The sequence below is a fragment of the Nerophis ophidion genome, linkage group LG08 (assembly GCF_033978795.1).
Source record: "Nerophis ophidion isolate RoL-2023_Sa linkage group LG08, RoL_Noph_v1.0, whole genome shotgun sequence".
Classification (NCBI taxonomy): Eukaryota; Metazoa; Chordata; class Actinopteri; order Syngnathiformes; family Syngnathidae; genus Nerophis; species Nerophis ophidion.
Genome location: NC_084618.1, coordinates 789,100 through 805,018, shown reverse-complemented (window position 1 = coordinate 805,018; position 15,919 = coordinate 789,100). Strand labels below are relative to the sequence as shown.

Genomic DNA, 15,919 nt, shown 5'->3' with positions numbered 1-15,919 from the left:
GACATGGGTACCTCTTGGTACCTGTGAGTAGTGTATGTGTTGACATAGGTACCTTTTGGTACCTGTGAGTAGTGTATGTGTTGACATGGGTACCTCTTGGTACCTGTGAGTAGTGTATGTGTTGACATACTGTAGGTACCTCTTGGTACCTGTGAGTAGTGTATGTGTTTACATACTGTAGGTACCTCTTGGTACCTGTGAGTAGTGTATGTGTTTACATACTGTAGGTACCTCTTGGTACCTGTGAGTAGTGTATGTGTTGACATAGGTACCTCTTGGTACCTGTGAGTAGTGTATGTGTTGACATGGGTACCTCTTGGTACCTGTGAGTAGTGTATGTGTTGACATAGGTACCTCTTGGTACCTGTGAGTAGTGTATGTGTTTACATACTGTAGGTACCTCTTGGTACCTGTGAGTAGTGTATGTGTTTACATACTGTAGGTACCTCTTGGTACCTGTGAGTAGTGTATGTGTTTACATACTGTAGGTACCTCTTGGTACCTGTGAGTAGTGTATGTGTTGACATAGGTACCTCTTGGTACCTGTGAGTAGTGTATGTGTTGACATGGGTACCTCTTGGTACCTGTGAGTAGTGTATGTGTTGACATGGGTACCTCTTGGTACCTGTGAGTAGTGTATGTGTTGACATGGGTACCTCTTGGTACCTGTGAGTAGTGTATGTGTTGACATAGGTACCTCTTGGTACCTGTGAGTAGTGTATGTGTTGACATAGGTACCTCTTGGTACCTGTGAGTAGTGTATGTGTTGACATGGGTACCTCTTGGTACCTGTGAGTAGTGTATGTGTTGACATAGGTACCTCTTGGTACCTGTGAGTAGTGTATGTGTTGACATAGGTACCTCTTGGTACCTGTGAGTAGTGTATGTGTTGACATGGGTACCTCTTGGTACCTGTGAGTAGTGTATGTGTTTACATACTGTAGGTACTTCTTGGTACCTGTGAGTAGTGTATGTGTTTACATACTGTAGGTACCTTTTGGTACCTGTGAGTAGTGTATGTGTTTACATACTGTAGGTACCTCTTGGTACCTGTGAGTAGTGTATGTGTTGACATGGGTACCTCTTGGTACCTGTGAGTAGTGTATGTGTTTACATACTGTAGGTACCTCTTGGTACCTGTGAGTAGTGTATGTGTTGACATGGGTACCTCTTGGTACCTGTGAGTAGTGTATGTGTTTACATACTGTAGGTACCTCTTGGTACCTGTGAGTAGTGTATGTGTTGACATGGGTACCTCTTGGTACCTGTGAGTAGTGTATGTGTTGACATGGGTACCTCTTGGTACCTGTGAGTAGTGTATGTGTTGACATGGGTACCTCTTGGTACCTGTGAGTAGTGTATGTGTTGACATGGGTACCTCTTGGTACCTGTGAGTAGTGTATGTGTTGACATAGGTACCTCTTGGTACCTGGGAGTAGTGTATGTGTTGACATAGGTACCTCTTGGTACCTGTGAGTAGTGTATGTGTTGACATGGGTACCTCTTGGTACCTGTGAGTAGTGTATGTGTTGACATGGGTACCTCTTGGTACCTGTGAGTAGTGTATGTGTTGACATAGGTACCTCTTGGTACCTGTGAGTAGTGTATGTGTTGACATGGGTACCTGTTGGTACCTGTGAGTAGTGTATGTGTTGACATGGGTACCTCTTGGTACCTGTGAGTAGTGTATGTGTTGACATGGGTACCTCTTGGTACCTGTGAGTAGTGTATGTGTTGACATGGGTACCTCTTGGTACCTGTGAGTAGTGTATGTGTTGACATGGGTACCTCTTGGTACCTGTGAGTAGTGTATGTGTTGACATGGGTACCTCTTGGTACCTGTGAGTAGTGTATGTGTTGACATAGGTACCTCTTGGTACCTGTGAGTAGTGTATGTGTTGACATGGGTACCTCTTGGTACCTGTGAGTAGTGTATGTGTTGACATGGGTACCTCTTGGTACCTGTGAGTAGTGTATGTGTTGACATAGGTACCTCTTGGTACCTGTGAGTAGTGTATGTGTTGACATGGGTACCTCTTGGTACCTGTGAGTAGTGTATGTGTTGACATGGGTACCTCTTGGTACCTGTGAGTAGTGTATGTGTTGACATAGGTACCTTTTGGTACCTGTGAGTAGTGTATGTGTTGACATGGGTACCTCTTGGTACCTGTGAGTAGTGTATGTGTTGACATACTGTAGGTACCTCTTGGTACCTGTGAGTAGTGTATGTGTTTACATACTGTAGGTACCTCTTGGTACCTGTGAGTAGTGTATGTGTTTACATACTGTAGGTACCTCTTGGTACCTGTGAGTAGTGTATGTGTTTACATACTGTAGGTACTTCTTGGTACCTGTGAGTAGTGTATGTGTTGACATGGGTACCTCTTGGTACCTGTGAGTAGTGTATGTGTTTACATACTGTAGGTACCTCTTGGTACCTGTGAGTAGTGTATGTGTTTACATACTGTAGGTACCTCTTGGTACCTGTGAGTAGTGTATGTGTTTACATACTGTAGGTACCTCTTGGTACCTGTGAGTAGTGTATGTGTTGACATAGGTACCTCTTGGTACCTGTGAGTAGTGTATGTGTTGACATGGGTACCTCTTGGTACCTGTGAGTAGTGTATGTGTTGACATGGGTACCTCTTGGTACCTGTGAGTAGTGTATGTGTTGACATAGGTACCTCTTGGTACCTGTGAGTAGTGTATGTGTTGACATGGGTACCTCTTGGTACCTGTGAGTAGTGTATGTGTTGACATGGGTACCTCTTGGTACCTGTGAGTAGTGTATGTGTTGACATAGGTACCTCTTGGTACCTGTGAGTAGTGTATGTGTTGACATGGGTACCTCTTGGTACCTGTGAGTAATGTATGTGTTTACATACTGTAGGTACTTCTTGGTACCTGTGAGTAGTGTATGTGTTTACATACTGTAGGTACCTCTTGGTACCTGTGAGTAGTGTATGTGTTTACATACTGTAGGTACCTCTTGGTACCTGTGAGTAGTGTATGTGTTGACATGGGTACCTCTTGGTACCTGTGAGTAGTGTATGTGTTTACATACTGTAGGTACCTCTTGGTACCTGTGAGTAGTGTATGTGTTGACATGGGTACCTCTTGGTACCTGTGAGTAGTGTATGTGTTTACATACTGTAGGTACCTCTTGGTACCTGTGAGTAGTGTATGTGTTGACATGGGTACCTCTTGGTACCTGTGAGTAGTGTATGTGTTTACATACTGTAGGTACCTCTTGGTACCTGTGAGTAGTGTATGTGTTTACATACTGTAGGTACTTCTTGGTACCTGTGAGTAGTGTATGTGTTGACATGGGTACCTCTTGGTACCTGTGAGTAGTGTATGTGTTTACATACTGTAGGTACCTCTTGGTACCTGTGAGTAGTGTATGTGTTGACATGGGTACCTCTTGGTACCTGTGAGTAGTGTATGTGTTGACATGGGTACCTCTTGGTACCTGTGAGTAGTGTATGTGTTGACATGGGTACCTCTTGGTACCTGTGAGTAGTGTATGTGTTGACATGGGTACCTCTTGGTACCTGTGAGTAGTGTATGTGTTGACATGGGTACCTCTTGGTACCTGTGAGTAGTGTATGTGTTGACATGGGTACCTCTTGGTACCTGTGAGTAGTGTATGTGTTGACATGGGTACCTCTTGGTACCTGTGAGTAGTGTATGTGTTGACATAGGTACCTCTTGGTACCTGGGAGTAGTGTATGTGTTGACATAGGTACCTCTTGGTACCTGTGAGTAGTGTATGTGTTGACATGGGTACCTCTTGGTACCTGTGAGTAGTGTATGTGTTGACATGGGTACCTCTTGGTACCTGTGAGTAGTGTATGTGTTGACATAGGTACCTCTTGGTACCTGTGAGTAGTGTATGTGTTGACATGGGTACCTGTTGGTACCTGTGAGTAGTGTATGTGTTGACATGGGTACCTCTTGGTACCTGTGAGTAGTGTATGTGTTGACATGGGTACCTCTTGGTACCTGTGAGTAGTGTATGTGTTGACATGGGTACCTCTTGGTACCTGTGAGTAGTGTATGTGTTGACATGGGTACCTCTTGGTACCTGTGAGTAGTGTATGTGTTGACATGGGTACCTCTTGGTACCTGTGAGTAGTGTATGTGTTGACATAGGTACCTCTTGGTACCTGTGAGTAGTGTATGTGTTGACATGGGTACCTCTTGGTACCTGTGAGTAGTGTATGTGTTGACATGGGTACCTCTTGGTACCTGTGAGTAGTGTATGTGTTGACATAGGTACCTCTTGGTACCTGTGAGTAGTGTATGTGTTGACATGGGTACCTCTTGGTACCTGTGAGTAGTGTATGTGTTGACATGGGTACCTCTTGGTACCTGTGAGTAGTGTATGTGTTGACATAGGTACCTTTTGGTACCTGTGAGTAGTGTATGTGTTGACATGGGTACCTCTTGGTACCTGTGAGTAGTGTATGTGTTGACATACTGTAGGTACCTCTTGGTACCTGTGAGTAGTGTATGTGTTTACATACTGTAGGTACCTCTTGGTACCTGTGAGTAGTGTATGTGTTTACATACTGTAGGTACCTCTTGGTACCTGTGAGTAGTGTATGTGTTTACATACTGTAGGTACTTCTTGGTACCTGTGAGTAGTGTATGTGTTGACATGGGTACCTCTTGGTACCTGTGAGTAGTGTATGTGTTTACATACTGTAGGTACCTCTTGGTACCTGTGAGTAGTGTATGTGTTGACATAGGTACCTCTTGGTACCTGTGAGTAGTGTATGTGTTGACATGGGTACCTCTTGGTACCTGTGAGTAGTGTATGTGTTGACATGGGTACCTCTTGGTACCTGTGAGTAGTGTATGTGTTGACATAGGTACCTCTTGGTACCTGTGAGTAGTGTATGTGTTGACATGGGTACCTCTTGGTACCTGTGAGTAGTGTATGTGTTGACATGGGTACCTCTTGGTACCTGTGAGTAGTGTATGTGTTGACATAGGTACCTCTTGGTACCTGTGAGTAGTGTATGTGTTGACATGGGTACCTCTTGGTACCTGTGAGTAATGTATGTGTTTACATACTGTAGGTACTTCTTGGTACCTGTGAGTAGTGTATGTGTTTACATACTGTAGGTACCTCTTGGTACCTGTGAGTAGTGTATGTGTTTACATACTGTAGGTACCTCTTGGTACCTGTGAGTAGTGTATGTGTTGACATGGGTACCTCTTGGTACCTGTGAGTAGTGTATGTGTTTACATACTGTAGGTACCTCTTGGTACCTGTGAGTAGTGTATGTGTTGACATGGGTACCTCTTGGTACCTGTGAGTAGTGTATGTGTTTACATACTGTAGGTACCTCTTGGTACCTGTGAGTAGTGTATGTGTTGACATGGGTACCTCTTGGTACCTGTGAGTAGTGTATGTGTTTACATACTGTAGGTACCTCTTGGTACCTGTGAGTAGTGTATGTGTTGACATGGGTACCTCTTGGTACCTGTGAGTAGTGTATGTGTTGACATGGGTACCTCTTGGTACCTGTGAGTAGTGTATGTGTTGACATGGGTACCTCTTGGTACCTGTGAGTAGTGTATGTGTTGACATGGGTACCTCTTGGTACCTGTGAGTAGTGTATGTGTTGACATGGGTACCTCTTGGTACCTGTGAGTAGTGTATGTGTTGACATGGGTACCTCTTGGTACCTGTGAGTAGTGTATGTGTTGACATGGGTACCTCTTGGTACCTGTGAGTAGTGTATGTGTTGACATGGGTACCTCTTGGGCCCCTGGATACTGAGCATGCCCATGTTCTCTGAGTGGTCTGTCAGCTGGCAGCGGAAGCCCTGGTCCTGGAGAACACCTTGGATGTGGTTCCAGTTGTGTTCCGCCACGCCCCCTCCGATGGCCAGGTAGTAGGCGTCACCTGGGGCAGGAGTCGGACAAAGCATGATGTCATACGACCATTGAGGACCAACAACACCCATGACACTGGTGACCTCGAGAAGGTGTGAGAATAGTCTCCATCCAAAGTCCCACATGTCAAAGGTTTGTTAAAGATGGAGGCTGAATATCTGACAGCATCATATATCTCCATCTTGTATGACTTCTTCTGGCTAATGACCATGAATTGTGTTCAGCACAGCATTTGTATTTATGACCCAATCCAAACCACCTTTCTCACTCATGGCGCAAATAACACATGACACGACAAAAAGTCAACACACATGGTCACCATAACACAACACACATGGTCACCATAACACAACACACATGGTCACCATAACACAACACACATGGTCACCATAACACAACACACATGGTCACCATAACACAACACACATGGTCGCACATAACACAACAAAAGTCAACACACATGGTCACCATAACACAACACACATGGTCACCATAACACAACACACATGGTTGCACATAACACAACACACATGGTCGCACATAACACAACAAAAGTCAACACACATGGTCACGCATAACACAACAAAAGTCAACACACATGGTCACACATAACACAACACACATGGTCATACATAACACAACAAAAGTCAACACACATGGTCACCATAACACAACACACATGGTCACCATAACACAACACACATGGTCACCATAACACAACACACATGGTCACCATAACACAACACACATGGTCGCACATAACACAACAAAAGTCAACACACATGGTCACCATAACACAACACACATGGTCACCATAACACAACACACATGGTCACCATAACACAACACACATGGTCACCATAACACAACACACATGGTCACCATAACACAACACACATGGTCACCATAACACAACACACATGGTCACCATAACACAACACACATGGTCACACATAACACAACACACATGGTCACCATAACACAACACACATGGTCACACATAACACAACACACATGGTCACACATAACACAACAAAAGTCAACACACATGGTCACCATAACACAACACACATGGTCACCATAACACAACACACATGGTCACACATAACACAACACACATGGTCACCATAACACAACACACATGGTCACACATAACACAACAAAAGTCAACACACATGGTCACCATAACACGACAAAAAGTCAACACACATGGTCACACATAACACAACAAAAGTCAACACACATGGTCACCATAACACGACAAAAAGTCAACACACATGGTCACCATAAAACAACACACATGGTCACACAAAACACAACAAAAGTCAACACACATGGTCACCATAATACAACACACATGGTCACCTTAACACAACACACATGGTCACACAAAACACAACAAAAGTCAACACACATGGTCACACATAACACAACAAAAAGCCAACACACATGGTCACACATAACACAACAAAAAGCCAACACAAATGGTCACACATTACACAACACACATGGTCACACATAACACAACAAAAGTCAACACACATGGTCACACATAACACAACAAAAAGCCAACACAAATGGTCACACATTACACAACACACATGGTCACACATTACACAACACACATGGTCACACATAACACAACAAAAGTCAACACACATGGTCACGCATAACACAACAAAAGTCAACACACATGGTCACACATAACACAACAAAAAGCCAACACAAATGGTCACACATTACACAACACACATGGTCACACATAACACAACAAAAGTCAACACACATGGTCACACATAACACAACAAAAGTCAACACACATGGTCACACATAACACAACAAAAAGCCAACACAAATGGTCACACATTACACAACACACATGGTCACACATAACACAACAACACACATGGTCACACATAACACAACAAAAGTCAACACACATGGTCACACATTACACAACACACATGGTCACGCATAACACAACAAAAAGTCAACAGACATGGTCTCATATAACACAACACACATTGTCACACAACACAATAACAAGTCAACAAAAATGGTCACACATAAAACAGTCATTGTACTGTGTATAAAATGTGTTTATACTTTCATTTACTATATATATATATATATATATATATATATATATATATATATATATATATATATATATACAGGGGGCCAAAAAGTATTTAGTCAGCCAGCGATTGTGCAAGTTCTCCCACTTCAAATGATGACAGAGGTCTGTCATTTTCATCATAGGTACACTTCAACTGTGACAGACAGAATGTGAAGAAAAAAATCCAGGAATTCACATTGTAGGAATTTTAAAGAATTTATTTGTAAATGATGGTGGAAAATAAGTATTTGGTCAACCATTCAAAGCTTTCACTGATGGAAGGAGGTTTTGGCTCCAAATCTCAGGATACATGGCCCCATTCATTCTTTCCTTAACACGGATCAATCGTCCTGTCCCCTTAGCAGAAAAACAGCCCCAAAGCATGATGTTTCCACCCCCATGCTTCACAGTAGGTATGGTGTTCTTGGGATGCAACTCAGTATTCTTCTTCCTCCAAACACCATCAGTGGAGTTGATATCAAAATGGATACATGGATGATGCAGCAGAGGATTGGGAGAATGTCATGTGGTCAGATGAAACCAAAATAGAACTTTTTGCACAATCGGTGGCTGACTAAATATTTTTTCACCCCACTGTATATATATATATATATATATATATATATATACATAATTTATATATGTATATAAATTGTTTTATTTATATATATATATATATATATATATATATATATATATATATATGTGTGTGTGTGTGTGTGGTCCAGAGCGGTAGAGAACAACGACGTAGGAGAGTAAGACAAAAAGTGGGCAGAAGACCAGCCTACCCACCAGTAGACTCGGGTGCCAGTGGAAGGTTGGCATCTCCTGCCTCCAGTCTGCTGACGGTCAGGTCAGCTTCTGTGCCTCCACCTTTATTCAGCATGCAGGTGTACACCGTGGAGCCTGCAGAAAACAACAGATGCCTTCAGGATACTAATGTGAACTGCTGAACACAACATGCAGCTGAAGGATAGAGAGAGAGAGGCTTCACTACACATTTTAAAATGCAGGCTGGGTTTTTGGCAGTCAGCTACTGATTGTTCTTCTAAACTGGCATGATGTAATATTAGCATGTAGCTTACATAGCCATGCTAGTGTTGTTAATGTTTGTGTCCTCTTGTATCACTCCCTAAAAGTATCTTGATATATGACATCTATGACGTTGTTGTATGTGATATATGACATGTATGACATTGTTGTATGTGATATATGACATGTATGACATTGTTGTATGTGATATATGACATGTATGACATTGTTGTATGTGATATATGACATGTATGACATTGTTGTATGTGATATATGACATGTATGACATTGTTGTATGTGATATATGACATCGTTGTATGTGATATATGACATCTATGACATTGTTGTATGTGATATATGACATCTATGACATTGTTGTATGTGATATATGACATCTATGACATTGTTGTATGTGATATATGACATCTATGACATTGTTGTATGTGATATATGACATCTAGGACATTGTTGTATGTGATATATGACATCTAGGACATTGTTGTATGTGATATATGACATCTATGACGTTGTTGTATGTGATATATGACATGTATGACATTGTTGTATGTGATATATGACATGTATGACATTGTTGTATGTGATATATGACATGTATGACATTGTTGTATGTGATATATGACATGTATGACATTGTTGTATGTGATATATGACATCTATTACGTTGTTGTATGTGATATATGACATGTATGACATTGTTGTATGTGATATATGACATCTATTACGTTGTTTTATGTGATATATGACATCTATGACATTGTTGTATGTGATATATGACATCTATGACATTGTTGTATGTGATATATGACATCTATGACATTGTTGTATGTGATATATGACATCTATGACATTGTTGTATGTGATATATGACATGTATGACATTGTTGTATGTGATCTATGACATCTATGACATTGTTGTATGTGATAAATGACATCTATGACATTGTTGTATGTGATATATGACATCTATGACATTGTTGTATGTGATATATGACATCTATGACATTGTTGTATGTGATATATGACATCTATGACATTGTTGTATGTGATATATGACATGTATGACATTGTTGTATGTGATATATGACATGTATGACATTGTTGTATGTGATATATGACATGTATGACATTGTTGTATGTGATATATGACATCTATTACGTTGTTGTATGTGATATATGACATGTATGACATTGTTGTATGTGATATATGACATGTATGACATTGTTGTATGTGATATATGACATGTATGACATTGTTGTATGTGATATATGACATCTATGACATTGTTGTATGTGATATATGACATCTAGGACATTGTTGTATGTGATATATGACATCTATGACGTTGTTGTATGTGATATATGACATCTATGACATTGTTGTATGTGATATATGACATGTATGACATTGTTGTATGTGATATATGACATGTATGACATTGTTGTATGTGATATATGACATGTATGACATTGTTGTATGTGATATATGACATCTATTACGTTGTTGTATGTGATATATGACATGTATGACATTGTTGTATGTGATATATGACATGTATGACATTGTTGTATGTGATATATGACATGTATGACATTGTTGTATGTGATATATGACATCTATGACATTGTTGTATGTGATATATGACATCTATGACATTGTTGTATGTGATGTATGACATCTATGACATTGTTGTATGTGATATATGACATCTAGGACATTGTTGTATGTGATATATGACATCTAGGACATTGTTGTATGTGATATATGACATCTAGGACATTGTTGTATGTGATATATGACATCTAGGACATTGTTGTATGTGATATATGACATGTATGACATTGTTGTATGTGATATATGACATCTATGACGTTGTTGTATGTGATATATGACATGTATGACGTTGTTGTATGTGATATATGACATGTATGACATTGTTGTATGTGATATATGACATGTATGACATTGTTGTATGTGATATATGACATGTATGACATTGTTGTATGTGATATATGACATCTATGACATTGTTGTATGTGATGTATGACATCTATGACATTGTTGTATGTGATATATGACATCTATGACATTGTTGTATGTGATATATGACATCTATTACGTTGTTTTATGTGATATATGACATCTATGACATTGTTGTATGTGATATATGACATCTATGACATTGTTGTATGTGATATATGACATGTATGACATTGTTGTATGTGATATATGACATCTATGACGTTGTTGTATGTGATATATGACATCTATGACATTGTTGTATGTGATATATGACATGTATGACGTTGTTGTATGTGATATATGACATGTATGACATTGTTGTATGTGATATATGACATGTATGACATTGTTGTATGTGATATATGACATGTATGACATTGTTGTATGTGATATATGACATCTATGACATTGTTGTATGTGATGTATGACATCTATGACATTGTTGTATGTGATATATGACATCTATGACATTGTTGTATGTGATATATGACATGTATGACGTTGTTGTATGTGATATATGACATCTATGACATTGTTGTATGTGATATATGACATTGTTGTATGTGATATATGACATCTATGACATTGTTGTATGTGATATATGACATCTATGACATTGTTGTATGTGATATATGACATCTATGACATTGTTGTATGTGATATATGACATCTATGACATTGTTGTATGTGATATATGACATCTATGACATTGTTGTATGTGATATATGACATCTAGGACATTGTTGTATGTGATATATGACATCTAGGACATTGTTGTATGTGATATATGACATCTATGACGTTGTTGTATGTGATATATGACATGTATGACATTGTTGTATGTGATATATGACATGTATGACATTGTTGTATGTGATATATGACATGTATGACATTGTTGTATGTGATATATGACATGTATGACATTGTTGTATGTGATATATGACATCTATTACGTTGTTGTATGTGATATATGACATGTATGACATTGTTGTATGTGATATATGACATCTATTACGTTGTTTTATGTGATATATGACATCTATGACATTGTTGTATGTGATATATGACATCTATGACATTGTTGTATGTGATATATGACATCTATGACATTGTTGTATGTGATATATGACATCTATGACATTGTTGTATGTGATATATGACATGTATGACATTGTTGTATGTGATCTATGACATCTATGACATTGTTGTATGTGATAAATGACATCTATGACATTGTTGTATGTGATATATGACATCTATGACATTGTTGTATGTGATATATGACATCTATGACATTGTTGTATGTGATATATGACATCTATGACATTGTTGTATGTGATATATGACATGTATGACATTGTTGTATGTGATATATGACATGTATGACATTGTTGTATGTGATATATGACATGTATGACATTGTTGTATGTGATATATGACATCTATTACGTTGTTGTATGTGATATATGACATGTATGACATTGTTGTATGTGATATATGACATGTATGACATTGTTGTATGTGATATATGACATGTATGACATTGTTGTATGTGATATATGACATCTATGACATTGTTGTATGTGATATATGACATCTAGGACATTGTTGTATGTGATATATGACATCTATGACGTTGTTGTATGTGATATATGACATCTATGACATTGTTGTATGTGATATATGACATGTATGACATTGTTGTATGTGATATATGACATGTATGACATTGTTGTATGTGATATATGACATGTATGACATTGTTGTATGTGATATATGACATCTATTACGTTGTTGTATGTGATATATGACATGTATGACATTGTTGTATGTGATATATGACATGTATGACATTGTTGTATGTGATATATGACATGTATGACATTGTTGTATGTGATATATGACATCTATGACATTGTTGTATGTGATATATGACATCTATGACATTGTTGTATGTGATGTATGACATCTATGACATTGTTGTATGTGATATATGACATCTAGGACATTGTTGTATGTGATATATGACATCTAGGACATTGTTGTATGTGATATATGACATCTATTACGTTGTTTTATGTGATATATGACATCTATGACATTGTTGTATGTGATATATGACATCTATGACATTGTTGTATGTGATATATGACATGTATGACATTGTTGTATGTGATATATGACATCTATGACGTTGTTGTATGTGATATATGACATCTATGACATCGTTGTATGTGATATATGACATCTATGACATTGTTGTATGTGATATATGACATGTATGACATTGTTGTATGTGATATATGACATGTATGACATTGTTGTATGTGATATATGACATGTATGACATTGTTGTATGTGATATATGACATCTATGACATTGTTGTATGTGATGTATGACATCTATGACATTGTTGTATGTGATATATGACATCTATGACATTGTTGTATGTGATATATGACATCTATTACGTTGTTTTATGTGATATATGACATCTATGACATTGTTGTATGTGATATATGACATCTATGACATTGTTGTATGTGATATATGACATGTATGACATTGTTGTATGTGATATATGACATCTATGACGTTGTTGTATGTGATATATGACATCTATGACATTGTTGTATGTGATATATGACATGTATGACGTTGTTGTATGTGATATATGACATGTATGACATTGTTGTATGTGATATATGACATGTATGACATTGTTGTATGTGATATATGACATGTATGACATTGTTGTATGTGATATATGACATCTATGACATTGTTGTATGTGATGTATGACATCTATGACATTGTTGTATGTGATATATGACATCTATGACATTGTTGTATGTGATATATGACATGTATGACGTTGTTGTATGTGATATATGACATGTATGACGTTGTTGTATGTGATATATGACATGTATGACATTGTTGTATGTGATATATGACATGTATGACATTGTTGTATGTGATATATGACATGTATGACATTGTTGTATGTGATATATGACATGTATGACATTGTTGTATGTGATATATGACATCTATTACGTTGTTGTATGTGATATATGACATGTATGACATTGTTGTATGTGATATATGACATCTATGACATTGTTGTATGTGATATATGAAATGTATGACATTGTTGTATGTGATATATGACATCTATGACATTGTTGTATGTGATATATGACATCTATGACATTGTTGTATGTGATATATGACATCTATGACATTGTTGTATGTGATATATGACATGTATGACATTGTTGTATGTGATATATGACATCTATTACGTTGTTGTATGTGATATATGACATCTATGACGTTGTTGTATGTGATATATGACATCTATGACATTGTTGTATGTGATATATGACATCTAGGACATTGTTGTATGTGATATATGACATCTAGGACATTGTTGTATGTGATATATGACATCTATGACGTTGTTGTATGTGATATATGACATGTATGACATTGTTGTATGTGATATATGACATGTATGACATTGTTGTATGTGATATATGACATGTATGACGTTGTTGTATGTGATATATGACATGTATGACATTGTTGTATGTGATATATGACATGTATGACATTGTTGTATGTGATATATGACATGTATGACATTGTTGTATGTGATCTATGACATCTATGACATTGTTGTATGTGATATATGACATCTATGACATTGTTGTATGTGATCTATGACATCTATGACATTGTTGTATGTGATCTATGACATCTATGACATTGTTGTATGTGATCTATGACATCTATGACATTGTTGTATGTGATCTATGACATTGTTGTATGTGATCTATGACATCTATGACATTGTTGTATGTGATCTATGACATCTATGACATTGTTGTATGTGATATATGACATCTATGACATTGTTGTATGTGATATATGACATCTATGACATTGTTGTATGTGATATATGACATCTATGACATTGTTGTATGTGATATATGACATGTATGACATTGTTGTATGTGATATATGACATCTATGACATTGTTGTATGTGATATATGACATCTATGACATTGTTGTATGTGATCTATGACATCTATGGCATTGTTGTATGTGATATATGACATCTATGACATTGTTGTATGTGATATATGACATCTATGACATTGTTGTATGTGATATATGACATCTATGACATTGTTGTATGTGATCTATGACATCTATGACATTGTTGTATGTGATATATGACATGTATGACATTGTTGTATGTGATATATGACATCTATGACATTGTTGTATGTGATATATGACATCTATGACATTGTTGTATGTGATATATGACATCTATGACATTGTTGTATGTGATATATGACATCTATGACATTGTTGTATGTGATATATGACATGTATGACATTGTTGTATGTGATATATGACATGTATGACATTGTTGTATGTGATATATGACATGTATGACATTGTTGTATGTGATATATGACATCTATTACGTTGTTGTATGTGATATATGACATGTATGACATTGTTGTATGTGATATATGACATGTATGACATTGTTGTATGTGATATATGACATGTATGACATTGTTGTATGTGATATATGACATCTATGACATTGTTGTATGTGATATATGACATCTAGGACATTGTTGTATGTGATATATGACATCTATGACGTTGTTGTATGTGATATATGACATCTATGACATTGTTGTATGTGATATATGACATGTATGACATTGTTGTATGTGATATATGACATCTATGACATTGTTGTATGTGATATATGACATGT

At 37.3% G+C, this 15,919-nt stretch overlaps 1 protein-coding gene across 1 annotated transcript in view; it reads right to left on the bottom strand.

Annotated features, from left to right (window-relative positions):
- Positions 1 to 15,919, bottom strand: part of LOC133557134 (sarcosine dehydrogenase, mitochondrial-like) — a 74,472-nt gene that overhangs the window by 17,056 nt on the left and 41,497 nt on the right. Inside the window, exons 9-10 of the mRNA XM_061907377.1 lie at positions 8,822 to 8,935; positions 5,773 to 5,920 (exon numbers count right to left, since the gene is read on the bottom strand). Of these exons, the coding sequence (XP_061763361.1) occupies positions 5,773 to 5,920; positions 8,822 to 8,935 (262 nt within the window). The remainder of the gene's footprint in view (positions 1 to 5,772; positions 5,921 to 8,821; positions 8,936 to 15,919) is intronic.